This window comes from Bos javanicus, chromosome 8 (assembly GCF_032452875.1).
Source record: "Bos javanicus breed banteng chromosome 8, ARS-OSU_banteng_1.0, whole genome shotgun sequence".
In the NCBI taxonomy this organism is placed as follows: domain Eukaryota; kingdom Metazoa; phylum Chordata; class Mammalia; order Artiodactyla; family Bovidae; genus Bos; species Bos javanicus.
The window spans coordinates 23,548,185-23,561,033 of record NC_083875.1 but is presented as its reverse complement, the minus strand read 5'-3'; the positions used below and the strand labels follow the sequence as shown (position 1 = coordinate 23,561,033).

General features: G+C 42.6%; 1 protein-coding gene across 1 annotated transcript; it reads right to left on the bottom strand.

The window, feature by feature from the left end:
* Positions 1-8,514: 8,514 nt before the first annotated feature.
* On the bottom strand, positions 8,515-9,350 carry LOC133252527 (interferon omega-1-like). The gene has a single exon (XM_061425172.1). The coding sequence runs from the start codon at positions 9,174-9,176 to the stop codon at positions 8,589-8,591; it is 588 nt and encodes a 195-aa protein (XP_061281156.1). The 5' UTR covers positions 9,177-9,350; the 3' UTR covers positions 8,515-8,588.
* Positions 9,351-12,849: the final 3,499 nt, after the last annotated feature.

The following is a 12,849-nucleotide window of genomic DNA, read 5'->3' as shown; positions in this document are numbered from 1 at the left end:
TTTTCCCAGTAACTTCAGACATGCTTATCCAAATGAATATTTATCATCAAATGAGAAGGTCTTCGTCTTATGTTAGAATTGAAGTACATTTGTAATTACACACATATTGCTCCCTGTCTCTCATGCATAAATGTTCCTCTCCTCTTGTCCAGGAACACATTTGTAGCCCTCATCTTAGGCTCCATTTTCCCCTCTCACTTTACCTAGGAAGCCAGGCTCCCTCAGCCCTATGGTTTCTGTATTTATTTAGGGGTTTACCAGATCACTGTGGCTTTTGATCTCTTTGAAACAAATGATGGGTTTTCCTTAGTGTTTGAGAAGAGGCTGATTATTATCAGTCCATGAGGTTTTCTTCCTTCTAGAACACGTTCCTGCAGGTCCATGTGGTTCTGTTTTAGGGAACCACAAATCAGGGCCATTACAGACATCACCCTTTCTTTCCACCATTTTCTTGCTGGAGACCTGTCGTCCTCCACAGACTGGGCCAACACCCCCACCAGAATCCTGGTTCTACTCAGGGAACATGGGTGAGGAGTCTCTACATCCAGGATAATTGTATTTTCCAGCAGCACCTCACTCCCAAGGGAGAGATCACATGGAGCCACCCCCTGTCCTCTGGAGTGACAGAGTCCCTTTCTCACCTGCTGGACTCCCTCCCTGCGCACAGGCTCACCACATCCTGTGGCCTCAAAATCTCCTTCTGTGGAGGGCTTGTTTATTTGTTGGGAAAATAAATCTCTTCCTGAACCCATCTCTCCCCTGGAGTGTTTCTTTGAAGGAGCCAAGTTCTCGGTGTTGACTTCCTCTTCTGACCCGTTTCCCCCAATGTCCAAAATATCAGCAGTGCTCAGATGCTGAGGGCAAAAGTGTGTTTGTGTAAGCTGGTGAAGGAATTTCCAACCACAGTCATTTTGCTTTTCCCAGATAAATAATATCTACTATGCCAAGTATAGTTTCTATTATTCAACTCTTTTAATTAAAATGTTCAACACTTGTTCTGCTCAGAGTTTCTGAGCTGGAGGAAGGAGGTTCAGTGCTGGTGTTGTCTCTTGTGGAAGCTTATGTCACAGAATCTAGTGAGTTACAGTTGTTTGTTCAGGCAGTTGATTCTACCCGGCATCTCTGTTCCTCTCTCTCTGTCTCCTCTGAGAATTCAGGCATTGAGACCCAATATATTAGATCAGGAGAAATAGCCTTCTTTCCTTGAGTGTAATTTTTAATTTAAACTTTTTATATTCACTTAGTGACTTATTGGACAAGATTCATCTCACTGCTCCTTCTCTGGTTGTAATTCAGGATGAGGTGAGAACAAGAAAGGGAACTAAAGAAAGCCCGAGGAGCTGCATCACTTTCAAGAGGTTAGATTTTTTTGTTTCTCTTTGCAATTTTACTAGAAAGTAAAATTCCACAGTTGTTTTGTGGGCAACTAGGAAACAAGCGTAAGTCTCAATGTCATGAATATGAAAGAAAGGAAGTGGCTTCCCTGACACAGTGATGTATTCTGGATTAGCAAACTTCAGTCCCGCATAGCTGGGGCCTAGGCTGAGGCAGAGGGGAAGGATCAGGTCAATATGAACAACAGGAAGGCTGAGACATGGCTGCCTCTAAGAGAAGCTCAACGAAGGCCAAGTCCTGAGTCCCTGGACTGCCCTCAGCTTTGTAAGACCAGCCACCTGATTGTTCTTTCCTTTAATCCGTATGTGGTGTGTATAAGGGGAGAAGGAAGAAGTCACACACACTAGATTATGGGAGACAGCAATCAGAACTCCCATTGCTAGAACACTAACCCTCTCTCACAGGGTCAAGGAGACCAGCCTTGCTGTGCATCTATGACAAATCCACCTGGGCAATGAGAAGTTGCTTTGAAAAAACTAGAATGAAAGGGAATGAAATGATTCCAAAAGATCCTGATCTTAATCTAGGTAACAATAATTATGATATTAAAAATGATAACAATTTTATTGATTGTAACCCTAATCTCCCTAATATCTCACCTTGTGTTATGATCACATTGATGGGTTGGGTTTCTTTGGGTTTTTTAAGAATTTTAAATGCATTTATTTTATGTATTTATTAGGCTGTGCCAGGTCTTAGTTGCGGCATGCTGGATCTACCATATTCCTTGCGTCAGATAGGATCTTTACTTGTGGCATGGGAAGTCTTGGTTGTAGACTGTAGGCTCTAGTTCCCTGACCAGGAACAAGACGTCAGTATTCTAGGAGAGTGGAAAACTTTTCTAGAATCTCTTCCTCAGCAAAGAACTTCAAGTGCTGTAGGATTTCTCTCCACTATGTACAAGGCCCTGCTCAAAAGGGAGGGAAGTTGGGCTCCTGGGCTCTTCACAGTCCTGCGGGCTTTCCCTCTCCTAGAATGAACACTTAGGGATTCAACATGCAGACCCTTGACTGTGTTAAGGAACTTGCAGTCAAAGCTGCTCTTGCTTGGACTGAGGGCGGAGTAAAGAGGTTACTATTGCTTATATTGATATGAAAGATTGCTATCATTGCCTAAGTTCCACATTCTCAGGCTAATTTGCAAACTTTGTATTATAAATAAAGGACTGTCCTCTGTGACTGCTACTAAAGTCGTCTGGATGTTTTAGAAGACGAAATGAACCTCCGGTGTGGGCTACACTCAGGAGCCCCAGATTGTGTGAGAGTAGAGCTTCCTGCTGCTCCCAGTCCCTCCTCTTCATCAGCTGTGAGTACCGGCCCTCAGCGCACGTGCTGCCTCCTTCCTCCTCGTCCTGCCTCCAAAGTCTTCTCCCCTGCTCCCAGGAGAGCAGTCATCATCCCCTCCTGGAATCCACATCGACAAGCACATTGTCATATGTGTGTGTGTGGTCAGCACACTTTGGTGAGAGAATGAAGAGAACTCTATGAATTAACTCATGTTCATTTTTATGCCACTATTATCTCTAGACCACCAGAAAACAGGAGCTATAGCCCTGTAAATAACTGAAGAATTCAAACCTTATGTATTAGACACTTCAAAAGGAAATGCAGAGAGATATGGCAATTTAAAAATTGGTGCAATTTAAAAAATTTCACAATAGAGTATGGAATCACACCTCTAAATTTTCTTTTAGACTAAAGAAGAGAGATTGAGGCTCAGGTTTTTCTTTCAAGCTGAGTTGACTCATATAGATAAATATTTCCTTTTGGATTGAGACATTTCCATGAGTATATTTCATTTCCAGTGTAATAACACAAAGGAAGCATCGAAGCTGTGACATTCTCTGATGCCCAGAATAGAAGGGAAAAGTTTTTCAGTGGAGACAAAATTGAGAAAAGTGCAGAAAGTGACAATTCTGACCTATTTAAAGATCTTATTTGTGGGAAGGGGCTGGGAACAGCTTGATAAAGGCTGGCACAGCCCAACACCTGCAGCATCACCAAGCTCACCAGATGCCAACCCCTTCCCTGATGGCACGGAGGGTGATGTTCTCCAGCCCTGGAGAATGGTGATCATCACCACTGCTTCCTTCTGAGAGACCAGGAATCCCCCAAAATCAGCACTTCAGTGAAATTCAGTCCCACGGCTCCAGCTCAACAAGATGCTCAAATCTGCCTTTCCTGTGCCCCAGTGACCGGAGGCAATGGCAACCCACTCCAGTGTTCTTGCCTGGAGAATCTCAGGGACAGGGGAGCCTTGTGGGCTGCCGTCTATGGAGTCGCACAGAGTCCGACACGACTGAAGCAACTTAGCAGCAGCGACCGAGAGGGCACCACAGAACTCCCTGTAACAGAGCAACTGGACTTTCTCGCTCAGTAGACCTGTCTCCAGGTCCAGTGCCTCGAACTCCAACTCCACATCCACTGGGAGAACCGGGGAGTCCGTTTAGGTAGGAGCCTGCATCTGAGCTAGGTGCTTCTGGGCCCCAGGGAGAGCCTGGGGCCTCGGAAGCAGTGAGGAAACTTCCTTTTTGGGCCAGGTGGCCCAGGGGAGCTTTGCAGGGGTTTGGCTTAGAACTTGATTTCTGCACCTGCCCCTGAGTCCATCCTCCCCTTCCTGGGGGGAGATTTTAGCCAGAGCAGTTTACACGGGTGCCCATTTATGCCTTGACTGATGGCTGGAAATCTCAGCATGTTGTGGCACATTTTCAGATTCCAGGTTGTTTCTCGGGAAAAAAAAAAAAAACTAATTTGGGGAAAGGGGAAAGGCATCTACATTCTGGACAGTAATCTAGATATTGGGACCATCCAGTGGAAAGACTTGAGGACAAGACTGAGACTTACAGGCGGCCCTGGGGAAAGGGAAATGATTTTACTTAATATAAATGGTTAATTTCTCCTGCAACGTTCAAGAGTTGAAAATATTTAAAATGTATAAAGAGGTCTAAAACTTACACCAAGTCTAAATATTCCTTATGCTAAAACAAAACTTTAAGTTCCTGGATTCAGTGGAAGCAAAATCATCTATAATGTTTTAAAAATTACTTCTTTGTTCATCTCAGTTCAATTGAGGGAAAGCCATATTTGAGAAACTTATGACCCAGTAGCTACCGTAAATAATTCATCTCAACTTGCAATATCTTTTTTTCTTCTCATTTCATTTAACTAAGGATTTATGTTAAGCTTCAAATCTATACATAATTTTGCATTGGAGAGTTTTATTAACTTTTTAAAAATGTCATTTCATACAGATAAGTGCTTTAAAATTCATAATCAAGATGTTTTTATGTCAGCATAATGTAGGTTTACACTTAATATACCATTTCCTACCTAATAAGCATCTTATATGCCAAATGCACTGATTGCATATTCATTTGATGCCCACTAAATATCATGGTGTGCTTGGTACAGTCATGTGATTATTTTATTTGCTAGTAAAATTTCAATATGTGTAGATATGTTTTGTACAATACTAAGAGTCAGGCAAAACTGAGCAACTTCACTTTCACTTTTTACCTTCATGCATTGGAGAAGGAAATGGCAACCCACTCCAGTGTTCTTGCCTGGAGAATCCCAGGGACAGAGGAGCCTAGTGGGCTGCCGTCTATGGGGTTGCACAGAATTGGACACGACTGAAGCGACTTAGCAGCAGCAGCAGAAAAGATTAACTTATTCTAATTTGCAGAGGTAGAGCTTTTGCTTTAAAAATTAGAGTTGAGCAAGGCACAGATAAGGCATAATCATCTTTAGGGTAGACATGAAATAATGGCGAAAACTTTGTATACACCTTTATATACACTGTTGTCACAGTAACAACTCTCACATGTTTAATGTGGCCCTGATGCTTTATATAATCTACTCATTTAAGATAATTCTGTAAGTTGTTATATTAACATCATATAGAGTACATAACATGAGATGGTATATTGAATGGAGTATAATATTCTCATTATCCTTATTTTGTTTTTAATTGGAGAATAATTGCTTTACAATGTTGTGCTGGTTTCTGCTGTACAACAATGTAAACCAGCTATAAGACACATATATCCACTCCCATATCCTTATTTTAAAGCTGAGAAAACAGTAGCATAGGACAGAAAAATTGACTGGACTAAACTTGAGGGAAAACTAAAGAGATGCCCAGATAACAAAGATACTGGTCACCTGAGAAGACAAGAGTAACCCACAAAAAATAAAAACAAAAAAATGCAGCAAGATTGTCATTTTCAAACAGTTTAACTGGTAAAATTCTTTTAAGCTTATCATTATTATTATTATCATTATTACACTTACACTTTTATTGACAGCCCTGAGGACCAGTAGTATCCTACCATTGTGCACGATGCTGGGTGGGAATAGGAAATGGAGACTTGCTCCTGCTCTGGGGAGTCAATTCCTCCCCATTTAAGGGACTCTCAGTTAGAAGGTCCTGATGGAGGATGTGTGTGGGGGAGGGGAGTTTAAAATGAAAAGAAAGACTTTGATCTTGAAAAGTACAGATTATAGGAAATTCTTAAAATAATAAAGGTTGAAATATGGTGAATGAAATGTGTAAATTGGTGGGATCTTTGTTGATCAATTTTTATAAATGAACCCTGGCTTGTTACTGCAGGAACTTGGATATACCTCAATAACAATATTTTCTGTGCAGCAGATTGACATACTGATTTTTAAAATCTTTCTTAGAAAATCATACTATTTGAAGACAGACAACATACCTATTTCCAGTAATTAACACCCTGTTCAAATCTCAGCCACACATACATCCATGGTGGTGAATAAATATATGGTGGGTGTGAATGAGATAGTTTAGCGTATTTCAACTGGTCAAATATCAAAGTTTTGGCTTAGCTTCTGGTTCAAGATGGCAGAGTAGAAGGACATACACTTCTCTCCTCACGCAAGAGCAACGAAATCGCAACTAGCTGTTGAACAACCATCCAGAGGAGGATTCTGGACCTGCCGAAAAAGGATGCCCCACGTCCAAACACAAAGAAGAAACTACAACGAGATCCAGGATGCACTCAAGCACAATAAAAATAAATCCCATACCTGCCAGATTGGAAACCAACAAACCGGAAAACAATAATACCAGAAAAGTTCTCCCACTGGTGTGAAGGTTCTGAGCCTCATGCCATGCTTGCAAGCCTGCAAAGGCACTGGGAATCCCCAGGCAATCTGACTCTGAAGGCCAATGGGATTTGATTATAGGACTTCCACAGGACTGTGGGAGAGACTCTTCTTGCAGGGGACAAACATAATCTTGCATGCACCAAGACCCAGGGGAAGGGAGCAGTGACCCCACAGGAGACTGAACCAGACCCCCCTCCTAAGGTTGGAGTCTCCTAGGGAAGTGTGGGTCAGCAGTGGCTTGCCCTGGGGACAAGGGGACTAGCAGCAGCAATCCTGGAAGGTGGCCCTTGGTGTGAGTCTCCTTGGAGGTTGCCGAAAATCAAGCACCTCATTCATTAATCATGTTTCTCACTTCTTTAGTATGAGAAGAGGTAAAACTGGCTTCTGAACCATTTGTTGGGTTTTGTTCTTTCAGTAGTAAAACAGAGGCTCCAGGAGGTGACATTGCCAGCAAGTATGGACAAGGGATTTTATGGAAAGGAGAACTAGGATCCAACCTGGGACAGCCCAGAACTGGAGAGCAGAACCACACACTTCACAGCCCCTGCTCTTTCCTTCCTTCCTCTGCCTATGTTTGATTATCTGCACTGATATGCGATCTCTATTCTTTGCCCAGTATCGTATTTATGTTAGATCAAGTATTTTCTACTAATTCATCATTCTCAAAGAGTTTTTTATGAACTCTTAGGAATGCTTTTAAAAGTATGAAACCCAGAAACTGGAATGCTCTTCAGCATACAGCAAAGGAATATTCTCACACTGAGAGCACTGTGAAACTAGCACCCAAGTGGAAAAGAAAATACCTTTGCCAAAGGGCCAGCACCTTTCCATGCTGCCCTCCAGTCGCTGTCTCAGGGCGGCTGTCCTGTCTCCTCCCTGAGGGCAGCCACTCCGTGATTCTCACGGTCCTGATGATTTCTGCCAGGAGTGCTTGATGCCTCTTGTGTGATATGGACTCATTGAATCCAAACTGTAAGCCTGTGAAAACTACTCTTATTGTCCTCAAATGAAAGATGAGGAAACTGACCTGTTGTGTTTGTGAGATTTTTCAGGGTCACACTCTTGGTGAATAGCAGAGCTGGGATTCAGAGGTTTTGGAATTTCTAGAACTCTCCTTTCACTTGGGCTCTCTTCCTGTGGCTCCCACCCTTAATACACCATGCAGCTAGAAGAAACCAGCACAGAACAGAGCTCCTGTGTGGAGGCAGTGAAGGTATTGTGGAAGGGAGTGAATTGCTCAGTAAGGCAGTGCTGAGGAGAAGGTGGGAGGCAGAGTAATGGAGTCAGGAGCAGCCAGTCCACACCGTATGGCATCAGCTTTCCTGCAGGAGGTGACTGCTTCCCTCAGATATGTCTATCAACCATTCTGTAATGAGTGGGTATAGATTAGTTATGCCTATGACAGCAAGACTAACCTTTTTCTACAATTTCATAATTTCCTTTCTAACTCTTTTTTTGGCACCCTCCACAGCTTAGAGGATCTTAATTCCTTACCCAAGGCTCCCTGAGGAAAAACTCAGGATCCTAACAATGGCACCCACAGAAAATTCTCAGAATTTCACCTTTTGACAAACATTTCCCAGAAAATAATAGAAATGTTCCACAGTATAAAGTGAACAAATACTATTTTGTGATAGGTATATGTAGACAAAATAAGGATTTAGGTTTTCAAAATAAAAACTCAAAAAATTTATCTTGATAACTATTTAATAAGTAAAACAACAATTTTAATGAAATAGGGAAATATATTTTCTAAATGTTACTACAATGTAAACATACACATATTTATATGAAAATATAAATATGATGAGATAAAATATTACATTAACTAAATAAAGAATAAATAAATAACATCAGGGCCATCATCGCTTATGGATTGATATCCCTGTACTTGATTACTTTTATGGATATAAAAGTAATATATCTTGCTTATTACTACTGACATGTATTGGCTGAGTTAATTCAATAAATTTGGAGGCTAAAGCAGAATTCAGAGTCCTCTGAAATGACCCCAGGTGAGTATACAAGGGTGATGTGGCATCTTAGTCAGTGAGAGTCATCTCAAGGTGAGTTCAGGTCTCCATCCATCACTCTTAACCTTTCTTGCAAGTTGGTTGATGAAGACAAGGATCTCATGATTTCCACTCTGACAATTTCCCAGGCACAGTCGCTGTATTCCTTCTCTTTCAGGTAGACATGGATGCCCTGGAAGTACCTCTTCACGGCCAGTGTGGGGCCCGTCCTTCCTAGGGCAGAGTCTTCCTCTCCCGTCACTGTGCCCAGGCAGGCGTACAGGTCGTCCAGCTGCTGATGGAGTCCAGTGCGGAGCTGCTCCAGGAGGGTGGTGTCCCAGGCAGCAGAGGAGCGCTCTGTGTTGAAAAGGTTGAAGGTCTGCTGCAGCATCTCGTGGAGCACAGAGAAGGCCTGGGCCTCCTGGAGCTGGCCACCTTCCACCATCTCCTGGGGGAAAGCGAAGTCTTTTCTGTCCTGCAGACAGAAGCGAGGGGAGAGTCTCCTCATTTGGCCCAGGAACCTGAGGTTCTCCCTGCCAACCAGCACGTGGTTCTGAGACAGGTCACAGCCCAGGGATCCTCCCGGGCCGTAGCTGACCAGCACCAGGGCCATCAGTAGAGAGAGCACGAAGGCCATGGAGAAGATGAGGTTGCTGCTGGGCTGGCTGAGACGGGGTCTGGTGGAACCTTGAGGTAGGTTCTCTGATGCCACTCTTTCTAAGCAAGGCCATTAAATAGGGAACATGGTAGTTTTCATTTTCTAATCATTTCTATATACTTTTACTTCCTTTTTTTGATTTACATGTATATATTCACAGGCAATGGCACCCCACTCCAGTACTCTTGTCTGGAAAATCCCATGGACGGAGGAGCCTGGAAGGCTGCAGTCCATGGGGTCGTTGAGGGTTGGACACAACTGAGCAACTTCACTTTCACTTTTCACTTTTCACTTTCATGCACTGGAGAAGGAAATGGCAACCCACTCCAGTGTTCTTGCCTGGAGAATCCCAGGGACGGGGGAGCCTGGTGGGCTGCCGTCTCTGTGGTCGCACAGAGTCAGACAGGACTGAAGTGACTTAGTAGTAGTAGTATTCACAATATGATCAAATAAAAGAATCTAAACTATTAATTTTATCTATTTCCCAATAACTTCAAATGTTCTCAGCCAAATGAATATGTATCAATGAAATAAGAAGAGTCTTTGTCTTAAGTCAGATGTACTTTTGTAATTACACACATTATTGCTCACTGTCTCTAATGCATAAATGTTGCTCTCCTCTTATCCAGGAACACATTTGTAGCCCTTATCTTAGGCTCCATTTTCCCCTTTTACTTTACATGGGAATCTAGTGTCTCTCAGCTCTGTGGTTTCTGTATTTATTAGGAATTTCCCAGATCACTCTGGCATTTAAGCTCTTTAAAACAAATGATGGGTTTTCTTCAGTGTTTGATTTACAGAAGAGGCTGATTATTACGAGTCCAAGATCTTTTTCCATCTTTCTGTTCTTTCTAGAACAATTTCCTGCAGGTCCCTGTGGTTGTGCTTCAGGGGACCATGAGGTCAGGACTGTTACAGACATTACGTTTTCTTTCCACCATTTTCTTGCTGGAGACCTGTCATCCTCCAATACTGAGCCAATAATTCCACCAGAATCCTGGTTCTTCTCAGGGAACATGGATGAGGAGACTCTAAATCCAGGACAATGGTATTTTCCCAGCAGCACCTCGTAAGGGAGAGATGACATGGAGCCTCATCCTGTCCTCTAGAATGACAGAGTCTGCTTGCAAACCTGCTGGATACCCTCCCTGAGAGCAGGCTCAATCCTCAGAATCCTGAGGGCTTGAAAATCTCCTTTCTGTGGAGGGCCTGTTTACTTGTTGGGAAAAAACTCATCTTCCAGAACCCTTCCCTCTCCCCTGCAGTGAAGGACCTCCCCTTTGTGTGAAGGACCCTGTTACTCTGTGGTGACTTCCTCTTCTCCTGGTCCGTGTCCTCAGGTGTCCATAGTGTCAGCAGCCCTCAGACGCTAAGAGCAAATGTGTATTCGTGCAAGTAAGTGGAGGAATTAATCCAACTGCACTCCCTTAACCTTAATAAAAATAAAAAGGACCCAGGTATCGAACCCGGGTGTCCTGCCTCACAGAACAAGTCTTGGCCATCTGAGCTACCAGGGAAGTCCTAGCCTTAGTAGACAAATAATTTTTATTTGACCAAGTATAGATTTAATTATTCAACCCTTTTACTATTGAGCACTTGTTCTACTGAAATTTTCTGAGCTTGAGGTAGGAGATTCAATGATGATGTTGTTTCTGATTAGAAGCTATTTCACAGAACCAAGGGTTGAGCTTCATTTGTTCATTCAGTTCAGTTCAGTCACTTAGTTGTGTCTGAATCTTTGCAACCCCATGGACTGCAGCACACCAGGCTTCCCTGTCCATCACCAACTCCCGGAGCTTATTCAAACTCATGTCCATTGAGTCAGTGATGCCATCCAACCATCTCATCCTCTGTCATCCCCCTCTCCTCCTGCCTTCAATCTTTCCCAGCATCAGGGTCTTTTCCAATAAGTCAGTTCTTCATATCAGGTGGCCAAAGTATTGGAGTTTCAGCTTCAGCATCAGTCCTTCCGATGAATATTCAGAACTGATTTCCTTTAGGATGAACTGGTTCGATCTCCTTGCTGTCCAAGAGACTCTCAAGAGTCTTCTCCAACACCACAGTTCAAGAGCATCAATTCTTTGGTGCTCAGCTTTCTTTATAGTCCAACTCTCACATCCATACATGACTACTGGAAAAACCATAGCTTTGTTTGACTAGATGGACCTTTGTTGGTAAAGTAATGTCTCTGCTTTTTAATATGCTGTCTAGGTTGGTCATAACTTTTCTTCCAAGGAGCAAGTGTCTTTTTATTTCATGGCTGCACTCACCATCTGCAGCAATTTTGGAACCCCCCAAAATAAAGTCTGCCACTGTTTCCATTGTTTCCCCATCTATGTGCCATTAAGTTGTGGGACCAGATGCCATGATCTTCGTTTTCTGAATGTTGAGCTTTAAGCCAACTTTTTCACTCTCCTCTTCCACTTTCATCAAGAGACTCTTTAGTTCTTCTTCTTCACTTTCTGCCATAAGGGTGGTGTCACCTGTATATCGAGGTTATTGATAGTTCTCCTGGCAATCTTGATTCCAGCTTATGCTTCATCCTCCCAGAATTTCTCATGATGTACTCTGTATATAAGTTAAATAAGCAGAGTGACAGTATACAGCTTTGACGTACTCCTTTCCCGATTTGAAACCAGTCTGTTGATCCATGTCCAGTTCTAACTGAATTAAGCCAGCTGAATTCCATGGGCATTTCTGTTCCTCTGAGAATTCAGGGCAGTGAGGACCAGGCTAGTAGGTCAGGAGAAATACCCTTTTCCCCTTTACTTGAGTGTAATATTTCATTTAGTTTTTAATACCCTATATTCCCTTAGTGACTTACTGGACAAGATTTGTCTCAGTGCTCCTGATCTAGTTCTAATTCATGATGAGATAAAGGAAAGTAAAGAAAGGCATAGGGGCTGCATCTCTATCACTTTCAAGACTTTAGATTTTGTTTCTCTTTGCAAGTTGCCTAGAAAGTGCAGTTGGAGATGTGTTTTGTGGACAAAAAGCAAGTGTAAGTCTTCAATGTCATGAATGTGGAAGAAGGGAAGTGGTTTTCCCTTGACACAGTGACGTATTCTGAGCTAGCAAACTTCAGTGCAGCACAGCTGGGGACAGGGCTGTGGCAGAGGGGAGGATGAGGCCAGTGTGAACAAGGAAAGGCTGGGACACAGCTGCTTCTGACAGAAGCTCAATAAAGGCCAAGCCCTGGCTCCATTGACTGCTTTCAGCTTTGTATAATAGTCATTTGATGTTTCCTTCATATAATCCACATGTGATCAGTAATAAGGAAAGAAGGAATAAGACACACCCACCAGCTCACAAGAGACTGACAAGCAGAACCCAGTTGTTAGAACAATAACCCTCTCTGGCAAGATCATGGAATCTAGCTTTGCTGAGCATTTGTGTAGGTGATAAATACACCTGGGCACTGAGAAGATGTTTGGGAAAGCTGGAATTAAAAGGAAGGAATTAGATGATTTTAAAGATTCTGATCTTATTCTAGATAATAGTAATTGTGATATTAAAAAATAATAACTGAATTTTATTGCTTGCTACTAATGGACTAACCACTTTTCTAAGTTCTTTCAAATTTTAACTCAGTCCTCTCATTAACACTATTAGGTTATAGTCAGTCATGCAACTAGAGAGAAACATAAATCTT